Source organism: Triturus cristatus, chromosome 6 (assembly GCF_964204655.1).
Source record: "Triturus cristatus chromosome 6, aTriCri1.1, whole genome shotgun sequence".
Taxonomy (NCBI): Eukaryota; Metazoa; Chordata; class Amphibia; order Caudata; family Salamandridae; genus Triturus; species Triturus cristatus.
In genome coordinates, this window is record NC_140589.1 from 599852610 (window position 1) to 599865917 (window position 13308).

General features: G+C 42.4%; 1 protein-coding gene across 1 annotated transcript in view; it reads right to left on the bottom strand.

Moving 5' to 3' along the window:
- Positions 1-558: 558 nt before the first annotated feature.
- Positions 559-13308, bottom strand: part of TBX18 (T-box transcription factor 18) — a 90510-nt gene continuing 77760 nt past the window's right edge. The window contains exons 6-8 of the mRNA XM_085611042.1: positions 10964-11028; positions 5011-5105; positions 559-4024 (exon numbers count right to left, since the gene is read on the bottom strand). Of these exons, the coding sequence (XP_085467168.1) occupies positions 3318-4024; positions 5011-5105; positions 10964-11028 (867 nt within the window). The 3' untranslated portion in view covers positions 559-3317. The remainder of the gene's footprint in view (positions 4025-5010; positions 5106-10963; positions 11029-13308) is intronic.

Here is a 13308-nt window from a genome sequence, read left to right on the forward strand (position 1 = left end):
AATGGAGGACTAGGAATGACAACTGGGTGGTTCATGTAGATATGGTTTTAATACCTTATGAAATATATAGTCCAAGTGATCAACCACGATTTGTAGTCAGTTGTATATATAGATGTGAACATGCTTTATGACACAAGTAAAGTGTGTAGGATGGTAGACACGTTAGCAATGACAACACAGTGACCTGACACGTTCATCAAACGTACATTTTCAGTTTGAAACGTCAACGGACAGAAGGAACTCGGTCATGGCTAAGGTTAAAACAGGTGCGTGATGTACCACGTGACAGCACGTTAATCTCTAAAGCAATGTTGGGTCACTTTTACCATCCAGTGGCGTAGCTAGCCCTTGTGCCTCGCGTGGCTACCAGTGGCGGGGTCACTGCATTTGCCGCCCGCGGCAGCCGCATGAAGCGGGGTGCTGGCGGTCTCTGCGTTTGCCCCTCGCGACAGCAACACCCCAAAACTCATGCTTCACAGGGCGGACCGCCACCCCTCCCCCTTTCTACGCCACTGTTACCGCCCCCCACATCCTAAACCAACAAAACAACCTAGCGTGAATGGTGTGAAAGACTTTTATTAAACCTGTAGCACCATAGGGCCTGTTGAAAATGTGATGGGCAATAATATACTGAAAACACATTACTTTATTCGATCCATGGAAGAAGAAGACGTCGTGGACTGAATCTGCATGGAGAGGCTGCAAACTATCTTTTTCGTTGTATTCTCTGCGTGCGCGGGCTGGGTCCACGGTGAAGTACATCTGAAATGAGCTTCTCAGACTCGATAACATAGGAGAATGCACGCGAATGCTGCAGATGGGCACTGGACACACAAAGAAACATGACACACCACTGCCAAGTCAGGAGGTCGTCCGTCACTAAAGCAGATGACAGCCAGATTTAATTTTAGCTTGCGCTCCGCATGCTTCACACTTCAGGGCTGAATATTTCACGAAGTTGTAATGAGCAAAGTCAGTAGCAAGCACTGCAAAAACACGTCACCGGAATACGGGTGTTGTTGTTTCCCCGCTTGTGGGTTGTGCTGCGGTTAATGCAGTTTGTGTGTTTACAACTTTACATAAGCATATTTGTTCCAAACGGAAGGCATTTTAAATTTAAGCTTTTTGATTTAAGCGTGTCTCAGAAACTAGGCTACGAATGTATTTAACGGCAGGGTGCGTATGGGAATCTTTAAGGAACTTTTGCAGGACATATTAAAGATGACTGATGAAATGAAGGGCCATTACAAAGAAGAAAAGTTGGGGCTCCATTCCTTTTGGTGTGTGAAGATCAAATCAAACAAGATGCCAGTCAGCACCTGACTCAGTAATGCACCTCAATATGATACCCCAATTCCTAATATGAACTGAATCCAGAGGAAAGAAATCACCAGAAAAATATGATAACGTTTAGGGCCGATTACGAGTGAAGGCGCTATTTATCACACCTCACAAACAGTGGCGGCTACCGTTTAAAAAATATGGCGGGGCGATGGCGCCAAACTCACCATATATGCCGCACTTCTTCTCCCCGGCGTTCCGCAAGCAGAAATGGAAGGACTCCCTTCCTGCTCAGTGGAATGCAAATCCAACCAATTCCGGAGCTGCTCTCCTCAGCGTGAGAGCAGCTCCAGGAAAGGTGGGAGCAGGCTAACCCAGCGCTCAATTTGAGGCTGGGTTATGTGCCAGCCATCCACCAGCTGATTCACAGCCAGGGGATTGCTGGGTCTACAGTGCTCATGTTGGGCTGGCCGTAGGTAGCCAGTCAGCCAACCCGACATGGGCACTGAAAAGACAGCAGTAATCTTGCTGTCCCAGCAGGATTCAGCCCCACCCCCTGCCTCACACTACACACAGTGCGAGCTTGTGGCAAAATAAAATGGCATTATTATGGCCAGGGTTGGATTGGGATTAAAGATCGGCCCGGGCACGCTAAAAAAAAGTGGCCCACATTTGCATATTGCCTTTCTTCAAAACACTGCTTCGGTGAAATTTTATTAACAAAAAAAAATGGTGGGGGTTAAAAAGACGCACAGATTAGTTTACACTGGTGAAACACACCTGAAAACAAGTGAGGCCGCTTCTGCTCAGGCCCCCTGCCCTCCGCTCAGAATGTACACATTAATGGGCCGGCCCAGCGAGAGAAAGGGAGTGACAACTCTGCCTGCTGCTAAACAGGAGGTAATGGACACCCATCTGCCTCCAGAAAGGCCACTCAGACACCCAAAGGGCCGCTGGCTGTATCTGAACAACAGAGACACTGCCCAAGTCGGCCCCCCAGACTGCTCAAAAAAGCAGCCCACAGCTGGAACTGGACACCCTGCCCCTCGGTCATTGTCCGAGTGCCCATGTTACCAATCCGACGCTGATTATGCCATTTTATTTATGTGTCTTTCCTTGCTGCACTCGCAGCAGGTGGGCGATGCTCCCCTGCTCTTGTGGAGGAGCCGCCACTGCTCACAAATAACCATAACCCTGGGAATGTAATTTTTTCAGGTGCGATAAATAGCACCTATTTCGAGTTTTCAGAGAATAACTTGGATTTTGGAGTTTAATGCACAAAAATCTGCATGGTAAAGTAAATACTGTACACATATCCACTGTTAGATTTCAGCAGGCTTGACCTGCCGACATTTACCAACGGTGGAGGTGTTTAACACATCCAATAAATCAGATACATGAATTACTTCCCTATTCCAACCCATGCGCAAACAGAGGCTTAGACACGGTCAGAATACACCGACCCTCTGCAATCACGCCAGAGTGATGCATCTTAAAGCCGCTAAATAGGTACATTTCAAATCCACCAGTACTGTTCTTATCTTTGTTGCTTGCAATAATTGCTGCTGTCAGTGCTATGTGTTATTTCTCTGCAGTGCACGGGCCTTAGCTGTTACTCTGGTCTCTGCACTATGAAGTGCCAGGAGAAGTCAGTCTTATTTGGTCGCTACGGCTTAGGTAAAAAGCACCTTGATTACTTTCTACGAGGGACACTGTGCATTTTGTTAGCAGTCCCAAGGAGAGAAGTGCAATATTAGGAGGATAATTAGTGCTGCATTGCGCGCTTAAAGATAAAAGCCTTGGATAACCGATATTGGTGGAAATTCAATGTAATTACTGAGCACAAGCAAGCTCAGCCTCAATACAATAATTCAAAATGATTTTCCAATAGAATATATTTCGACTGCAAATACGGTAAATAGTCCAGTATAGTCATTCTCTCATTATGTACATATTTTACATGTTTTAAATTAGAGTTCTTCTATATTCCCCCTCAAAAAATATTTAAAGAAAGGAAATGTTTTTTAAGCGTTCCATCAAACCATATGTGCAGGCACCTGGGATGATGACAGTGCTAAGCCCCCGAGGCCTCTCGAGTCAAAGAAGCTGGGCTGCCCCCCACCGCCTAGCAAATGGACACCTTCAACAGAGGACAACATCTGGCGATCAGTCGTGGTTCCGCTCGGTGAGCATCCCAGGAAGTTTCCTTGGGAAGAAACCATTTTCTCAGGGCTGGCTGCCAGTTTGGGGGATGTGGAGAAGTTGTATCCGTACAAGGCACAGGGGCTGTGCAGTCTGAAGGCGTTGTACGAGGACTGGTGGTTCTGGCTGGCGTTGAAGGTGTTGCTGGATGGGGAAGGCATGAGGTACTGAAGCTGCGGAGACATCCCTGAAATCTGCATGGACAGGCTGGTCGGGGGGCAGCTGAGCACATCCCCATCGCTGCCAGTAATAGACATGTTCATCGGTGTGCTGCTCGTCACCCCGACATAGGAGGGGGTCCTTGGGGAAGCAAAGGCCTCCGAGGTTGGGTTGGCCAGTCGGTTGTAGGTTTCAGCCAGTGAAGTGCTGTATCGGTTAAGTGTCAGGCCTGGGCGGCCACAGGCACTGTAGTCAGCGGCAGAGAGGCTACAGAGCTGGCTACTGTTTGGCCCAAGGTGGAATGCTGGGGTGGTGCAGGGAGAACCCGAAAGAAGGTGCGAGTGACTGGGTGGAACGCCGTTCCCAGGTCCAGGAGAATGTCCTGAAACAAAATGCAAGGAGAAACATTGTACATAAAATGAAACGGCAAATAAGGTAAACAATGAACAGTTCCGACTAAATACGTTCATAAAAATCTGTTCACCCTTGCAAGAGTTCATACTTAATACAAATTAATTAAAAAACATTATTACTTAATATATGCATGAATGCTAGGTTTAAATGAAGGGAAATTGATGATTGGTCCTCAGGAATGTAATACAAAAAAACTATAAGGCACTGTCAAACAAGATGGCCACTTGCTCTATTTAATTAGCTGTTCTGGGCTTCACAGCACAGTGTAACAGGAGAGGTAAAGGCTTGCACATCAATTGTAAAAAAATAAGTAAAGCACTTGAGTGCCAGCGTTTGGCAGCGTAAATCTCTTTAATTCTCATGTTCTTCTCACAGTTTGAGTACTGTCCAGCTGTTGTTTCTGTCAGCCGGTTAAGAGTTCAGTGTCAGCTTTCAACACCTACATTTGGCTGTTCGTTTGTGGTGTGTGTGCGTATGTGTATGTGACTATGTGTGCATATGCATTATTTTTGGGGTGTGTCTGCAGCTGTGCACCTATGTGGGTAGCAGTTAAATAACTTGGGCGACAACTGATGTATCTAAGCAGAATTTTATTCGATGTTTTTGCTCGAGGGGTAATGGGATTCCATTCCCTAGCATCAGATAATTAAAGATCTCGAATGACGTATTAAATGTGGGGAACTGACTGGCCATTAACACCAGTGGCATATGCAAGATGGCTGGACCATAAAGGAGGAACAGGGCATTAATAGCGAAGCAAGATTACCCTTGGCATGATCTGCCCTCCGTGGTTGTACTTTTATGAATTCTTTGATAAACGTGCAACACTTAATGAAAACAGATGTGGCCAGTTAGCTGTCTCATGCCCACACAAGCACTGACGTAACAACCCAGGCAAACCACCATCGCACACATGCAGGTTTGCACACTGATCACAAATAAAGCAATGCATACCCTGCTTGGGTGCCCCAGATATATCTTCAAACGTGAGGGTTCGTAAGGACGGTCTCCAGAAGGCATAGGACTCCACCAGAGCTTCTAAACCCATCCTTAAAAAACATTTAGAAAACATTATTCATTTTATACAATCTATAATAATGACTTTCCACCTTATCTACAAGTGAACGAAGATAGAAAAGTCCAAGATTTAATTTCTAGTAATACTGTAAAAAAAATAAAAAAAAATAGTAGCAGAAATCAAATTCACAAATGTCGCACATTTAGAAAATACTTGCAATAAGAGTCCCCAACCAATTTATGACATGGCCTCTCACTCCCACTATTGCCGATTTAAAATGGGGTGAGAGAGGGTGTCAAAGGCTGCAGAGATGCAGGAATACAAGAGTAGCTGACATTGCGGCAGCATCCAGTGCAATATGAAGTCTGGGCCATGTTTTGGTATAGATCGCAGGCGTGCTGGATCAAGATTGTTTTATTCAATAACCTGAAAGCTGTTGATTTACTAAAGCTTTGGTAGCAAAAGAAATTAATACAATGGGACTGTAATTATTAAACATAAAAAAATCCGTTCCACGTTGCTCCATTAGAGGATTAACCATTGCATAGAGAGATTACATTGGCTGGTGGGATTCGTACTAATTGGGGAGAGGTGTGGCGCCGCAGCCAGAGCAGCTGACTCCGGAGTGCAGGGCTCATGGTTCGATCCTCGTGGGCAGCTCAGCATCATTGTGACTTTGGGCAATAGCTCACTTCTCCACAGCCCCCCAGCACCTGGATACCCTTAGGAGTGATAAGTTTGCGCTTTATAGATATGAAATTAGTGATTATCACAGGCTAAAGTGATAGTTTTTATTTTGTAAGGGGCATTGTTTTTATTTTCAAATGCTTGTTCTGTACCATAAGCACAGAGACTCAAAGTCGATTAGTCTGCTTCACACAACTGTTTGTCAAGTTTTTTTTTGTTTGAAAATAATCAGGTAGATCATTGCAGAGTTTGTCCGTGGGTGGAATGACCTGTGATCTACAAATAGGACACGAAAGCTAATTTACAATACCAGAAATCTCCTTCACCGTGCACTAAAAATGGGTAACCTGCTGCTGAATATTCAGTTTGAGCCTATTAAATAGGAGCTTTGTACACCTTCTGAGCTTCCTCATATGTAATTTTCATCAGGATGTCAAAAAACGGTGCGCCAATGTCTCTCCACTTTTTTGCACACATGTTTCAAAGGGATCAAACTCGCTCTGTACTAAGAGTCCTTCAGTTTAATAAGGCATGACCTGATCATTTTTAGGGTCGAGCCTGAGATAGATTGCGCTAGTGCATACGTATTGCTTGCAAGACGCTGTTGTTAACAAAAAGGGCTTGGAGCCCACCCTGTTGCTTACAATTTGTTGGCTTGTGCGGCACTCTTCTTTACAGCCTAGTAACTGATCACTGCAGGCCTAACATCATTTCCGTTCTTTTGAGTGGCGCAAGGACCAAGCACTGATTGATTAAATGTAATCAATGCCAGTCCTCCTCTCCCCACATGACTGAGGTACTATTTTGTTCATTTTGACTTCTAGTGCCCTGGAAACAGACGGCGTGTGACTGGCAAAAATGTGCCCAGCAGAGAAAACAAAATTGCTAACTTTTATTTTCTATACTTAACTTTTTTTTATTTTGCTAATTCTTTTCTCACTTTGCTCTCATGTTTTGTTTTATTTTTGTTCATGGGCACTGTTCTCAAAAGATGATGATTATCTTATTCTAAATATTGCAAAGCAATACTCTTTCTTATGTGCAATTTTCGAAATTATACAGTGCAGTACACCCCAATCCACCCCACTCCAATCCAATCCGCCTACTCCAATCCACACCAATCCACCCCATCTCACCCCACATCAATCCACTCAATCCAATCCACCGTAGACCAATCCAGTCCACCCCACTCACCCCAATCCAATCCACTACAACCCAATCCTCACAACCTACCCCACTCCAATCTGCCCCACTCCTGTCTAAAACAATCTGTGCCACTCCAATCCAAAACAATCTGCCCCTCTCCAAAATAATATGCCCCACTTCAATCTGCTCCACTGCAATCCAAAACAATATGCCTCACTCCAAAACAGTCTGCCCCACTCCATTCTGTCCCACTCCAATACAAAAGAATCTGCCCCACTCATATCCAAACAATCTGCCCCACTCTAGTTTGTTGCACTCAATCCAAAAGAATCTGCCCCACTCCAATCCTAAACAATCTGACCCACTCCAGTCCAAAACAATCCGCCCAACTCTAATCCAAAACAATCTGCCCCAATCTAATCTGCCTCACTTCAATCCACTCCAATCCAATCCACCCCACTCCAATCCACCCCACTCAATACAACACCCAAATCCACCCACTCCAATCAACCCCAGTCTACTCCAATCCACCCCACTCTACCCCAATTAAATCCAACCCACTTCAGGTCACCACACTCCAATCCATCCAGCCCACCCCACTCCAATCCACCCCACTGCAATCTAATCCACCACACCCCTATTCAATCCACCCGCCCTAGTCCTATCACTTCAATCCAATGAACCCACCTCAATCCAATCTAATCCAACCCACTACAGTCCATCTCACCCCATTTCAATCTGCTACACTCCAATCCATCCCACTCAATCCACCCCACTTTACTGCTATCGAATCCACCCCATTCTACTCCAATCCACCCCTCTACGTCAATGCACTCAACCCACTCCACTCTACAAAACTGCACTCTACAATACTCTCTGCCACTGTACCACTGAACTCTCCTCCCCTCTACTCAACTCTAAGACACTCTACTCCCCCATTCCACTCTGTGACACTGTACTCCAACAAATGTCCTCTACATAGTCTACTAGCTCAGTACATTCTACAACACTCTACTCCCCCACTCTACTCCACGACACAACACACCACTAACTTGTAGCCATGCAGCAGTCACATTGGTGTACAATATCACAGAAACACGATGCCAAACCCAATTGCTCTTGTATAGGCAAGATCTATTGGCTTTGCCAATGCTTGTTTCAGGTGCAATTGTATCCGGAGTCTGATGATATTCAATTGAATTTCAGGATTTTATTTATTTCTCCTTAGAAGAGTGCCATCTTAAATTGCAGACTAGTGAAACTTGACCACCCACGCTCTCAGAAAGAATCATTAAATTATGTGCCTGTGTTCTAAGGATTGCCCTAGAGTATGACAAATAACACTGCAAACTAAGTTGCAAGATTAACAAGCCATTTCAGCTGTCAAAGTCAGTCAGTCAAAAATTACATTCATTAACCACAGCAGTCAATACACTTGAAAATGACCCTTAGTCAATATGGCCCACAGGGGAAATGTTTGCACACTTTTAGAGTAGGGAGAGGTATCAGACAGGGCTGTGCATTAGCCCTTTTATTGTTGTCACTCTTTATTAATGGAGTAGACAATGTCCTGCAGGCCTTAAAAGCAGATGCAGCCTTCGTCATTGGTCGTTTTATTCTGTGTTGTTATACGCTGATGACGCAGTACTGTTATCTAGGACTTCCATTGGCCTACACAAAGTGATGAATGCATTTGGGGAGTTTATAGCATCTAAAACAATTATAATTCACAAGTCTAAAGCTTACACAATGGTATGTGGGAAAAAAATGAAAAAATGTTGATCCTTTTTATTGGTGAAATACCGATTACCAGAGTAAATTCCTTTTGCTACATGGGTGTTTGCTTTACTCACGAGTAATGGTACCTGGGCACAGTAGGTTCTAAATGCTAAATCTAAAATAAGTAGGAATTGTTATGGGTTCTTTAGGTTGTCAATTAAACTAGGTGGTCGACCCATTAAAAAATGGTTGAGAAATAGAAGGCCAGAGGGGTGTCTACTGTTGTTTATGGGACAGGCCTGTGGGGTTATACCCCCAGTAACCCTCTCCAAGTAGAGGAAAATGGCTTTCTAAAATGTTTGCTCTGTCTACCTGCTTCTGCCTCATCTTTGATCGGGCATAAGGAGGTTGGCTTACAGCACTTGGAGGACCTGTTTTTAATTAGACCTTTGTTACTATGGTTCTCTATATGGTCAAATGAGAAAACTAGTTTTACAAAATCAATTATTTTTGATTGTTTAACTTTGGATAATGCTTCTCGGATCCCTTGGCTTGCCTATGTAAATTCATCCTTTAGCACTTTATTTAATTTGTCAATGTGGCTAGATCCATCCCAGGTACTATCAATTACCAAGAAACATATTAAAGACACCTTTTTCTACCATAAATCTGAACGTAGAATGTGCGTTGAGATGAAGAAATTAACGGTTGCCTTCTATATGTCTTGTTCTCTAGAGAGGGTTCTCAAAATTACTTGTCCTGTGTTAATAACACCCAACACTGTTACGTCCTGACCAGATTCAGATTTGGCACTGTTCACCATCTGGTCCCTTTCCCCAACATGAAGTTTCCCCCCCCAGACTGACCTCCTGCCCATGTGACGGTTTGAGTAAATAAAGCAAGTTGTATTTTACGCTGTTCTGTAACTTGTATAAGAACATTCAGCGTTATTATCTAAAACCTATCTTTGTTGCACAGAACATTAGAACTTATAAGAGTGCTCTTAAATATCTATTTGCACTAAATGATCACTTTATGTGTTTTAATGTTGCCATTGTTATTAAGAATGCAATATACCTAAGGAAAATCATTATCTTTTAGATATTATTATGTGGCGTATTGATTGCTTTTGATTTATTAACTTTTTAGCTGTTTTCACGTTTGGCAATGATGGTTCGCTTATTATGTGTATCATTCGGACTTGTTTTTATGCCTTTTAACTTAATTGTATGTACGTTTATGACTGTTTTTAACTTGCCAAATAAAGTTTTGAAGCGAACCGACCCTTAGTCTATGCAAAATGATTCTGCTATTAACATTTCCCTTGAACAGTCTTGCAATACCCATATCAGGCCTACTAACAAATATCGTTAGCATGGTAGACTCTTAAACTTGGCATTAATTGTGGTACAAACGTTTGATGACAGAAGTTTGAAGGTGTTCATAGACACAAAAATTCAAACATTTCTGTTGAGTAGAATAAGGCTGGAAAAAATATTTAATTTAACATCTGTGAGAGTGTCAGCGCCAAATTTAAAAGGTGTACACTTGCTCATCAGTTTTCTTAAAGAATACACTAGATCAGTTACAAGCTTGAATCTTCCACTTCAGACTTCAGGTGTAACACCTCTGACTTTCTGTTTTGTTTTTAGGCCTGGCTGGTGGCAGTCTTAGCAAACTGCTAGAGATTACACCATCAATACACAATGCACAGAGAGAGGGGTGCAATGGGTCACCCCCTTCAGCAATGTTTTCTTTTAAAAAGTCATCAATGCAAGACAACTGGCCCTGCAACATACTAGAGGTCTGGTTGGGTGCCTTCATATTCTCTAGTATTTCCTTGCCACCCTCTAAGCACATGTGCCACCTGGAGTATTACCTGCATATATCTGTCGAATTATGTTCTCCAGTGCCACTTCTATAGGAGATTGAAAGACTCTGAAAGTTAATACGAAGTAACTTTCTTGCACACTACTAGTTTATCCAGTTAAACTATGATTTCTTTACCATAATCCAACTGGAAATGAATACTGTGAGCTGACCTGAAAGACACAATATCACTCAATAAGCATCCACATCACAAGTTGATTGATGAGTGATAAGTAAAGGTTCAAGCTGAATGAGTGGCTATTTGGGATGTGTGATGGTGTACAAAGGGACCTTTGGTGAAAGAGCTCACCTATTGCGAAGCTTTACGATTTCACCTCTAACGATACTTGACCAACTTCCATCAACATTCCAGTTGTAAATGCACAGACAGATTACTACACATTTGCTCAGTTATTTTAGTGCATGTGGTTTAAATAAGGCTATCAAGTCAATTTCTGCCACACGTACCTGTTGCGTCCAGAATCACGAAATCCTTTTGCAAATGGATTTCTGTCAATCTTTAGTCGAGTAATCTGTTGGAGTAAATGAAATGAAATGAGGAAATAATTTGTGTGAATATATACTCACTTTAGAAATATTTTTAAACTTAAAAAACACAGGTGTATGGTTCTTAATTAGCCAAAAATAGTATAACACTTTTGTAAATGAATGAACACATCTAAACTAATGGACTCAAACCATGGTAAACTAAACAACATGAATTTGCTCCAGAGATAGCCATAAAATCAATCATTCGATTGACACCCATGGAAAGGCATGGAATGAGATCACTCCATTACTGTCATTTAAAGTAGTGAAAGGGCATAAGACCTGCATTTAGTTTTTATCAATGATAAATTGCATTTCTACAGTGAATAACTGCCCACGTTTGTCGACTAGGACAAATAAAAATATACCCGGCTGCAGGTTAGTTCTTTATATGTGACATTCTACAGCTATGAACAATGTAGTGAGAACCAAACACCCCATTCTGCGTTGCTCAGGCATGTCAACTCTAAACGTAACTAAGTCTTTCCTGCCCACTCAAAATTGAACATAATTTGCACAACTCTACACCTCCAAAATACCAATGGTCCTACCTTTAGAGGTTTATTTATAATTATTCCTTGAGTAGAGGAGATACAAACCGTCACAATTTCAGGGTGCATTAAGATAAACTAAAATGCAATTATTTAGTAGAGATTATGTATATTAAGTGATGAAAAGGAAAAAGTCACAATTAACCCTTAAGGATTCAAAGATGTCAGCTTTCAGACATCAGTTATTCTCCCTCTTGTCTCCAGGAGTCGAATTACCAAACTGAAACACACCCCAGTTTGCCCCTGTGAGCATGCTCTGCAGAGATCATAGCAGTTCTCTCAAAACACAAACCATCTGTCCAGTTTTAGAGTTCAGAATCTGGGGTGCAGGGTGGACGCTTAGAGACATTGCCTGTGCAGGTGGCGTGCCAATTTCAGGGCCTTTTCAGGTGCTCCAATAATCTGCATTTGAAGTGAGATGAGGGAATACCCCAGAGGGACATGTAATCCGTGACTTCACACCCCTACAAGAAGTTCTACGAGTGTTTCCTGGAGCCCTCCAGGCTCACATCTAAAGACCATCTTCAGGAATCACCAGCTGTGCATCACCTCCCTCTGGGGTTCACAGTTAGCATGCCCCCAAAGGACTTTTACCCATGTGAAGCTGTCTGTAATGTGGCACAGTTGCATGGGCAAGGGTCGCCTTGAATTAATTATTTTCTTAATATCAATCACTAAAAAGGTGCAATTTAATATTTACCTATATATAAGTCCGAGTCCAACTTCTATTTTTTATAATGTTTTATTAGTTTTTTGCCATCCATAGAATAAAAAAAAATAAAAAAACATCAGCAACAACCTTGTAGAGACATATACAGTACATTCTCTGTATAACCGGTCAACGCAAAGTTTCACCAGAGCACTGTCATTTGTGGCAGAGAAGCTGACATCCATTTGATCATCATCCGTATATATACAGCGCGACACATGACAGCAACAGGGTTCTGGACAAACGCATCGACAGTAAGTCTGACTAATGTCTGGAAAAAATGCATACCTTATGCACACATACTCATATGCCTCATTTGCCAAAAAAACGAGATAGGCTAATGTATGCACTGTATGGGTGTTTAGTCCATGCACTCAGGTTTACTGAGGATGTATCATGGAAGGAAGATCCTATGGAAATCAGTGAAAATCTACGCCGTCTTAACTTAGTGGTACTTTGAAAACATTTGTCAATGCATGTCTCAAAACCTTAAGCAGTAGTGGTAAATGTGGTAAAGAATATCAAACTGTGTGCAAATCACATGTTTGTTGTAGTAAGTGGAAACATTAGAGGTACAAATATTGGAAAAACGAAACAAAAGACAAAGTAAAATTTCCCACATTTTCTATTCATGGCCATGCGTGCGGTCAGTAATGCACAGAGTATACACAGGTAGAGTGGTAGGTAAACTGCATATGTCAGATTTTGTATGACCGCAATAAACGTTTATGGCTATATTGTAGTATTCATAAATTGTGACTGGTGTAGTCAGAACGTTTTGCTAATTAGCCAAACATGGAAAAATTCTGACCACTTCTTAACCTAATTTTCACATGTAGTAATTTATAACTGTTTTGGTAAACTGGATCCCTGGTACTGAACATCTGATTTTTGTTGCAAAAAAAATTATTAGTTTCATTCTGCGTTAAAAGAGCATCCCCATTGCAGAACATGGAGTTTCCCCTAATTTTGCACCAGTGACAGGTTTCTGTAAAACGGCCACC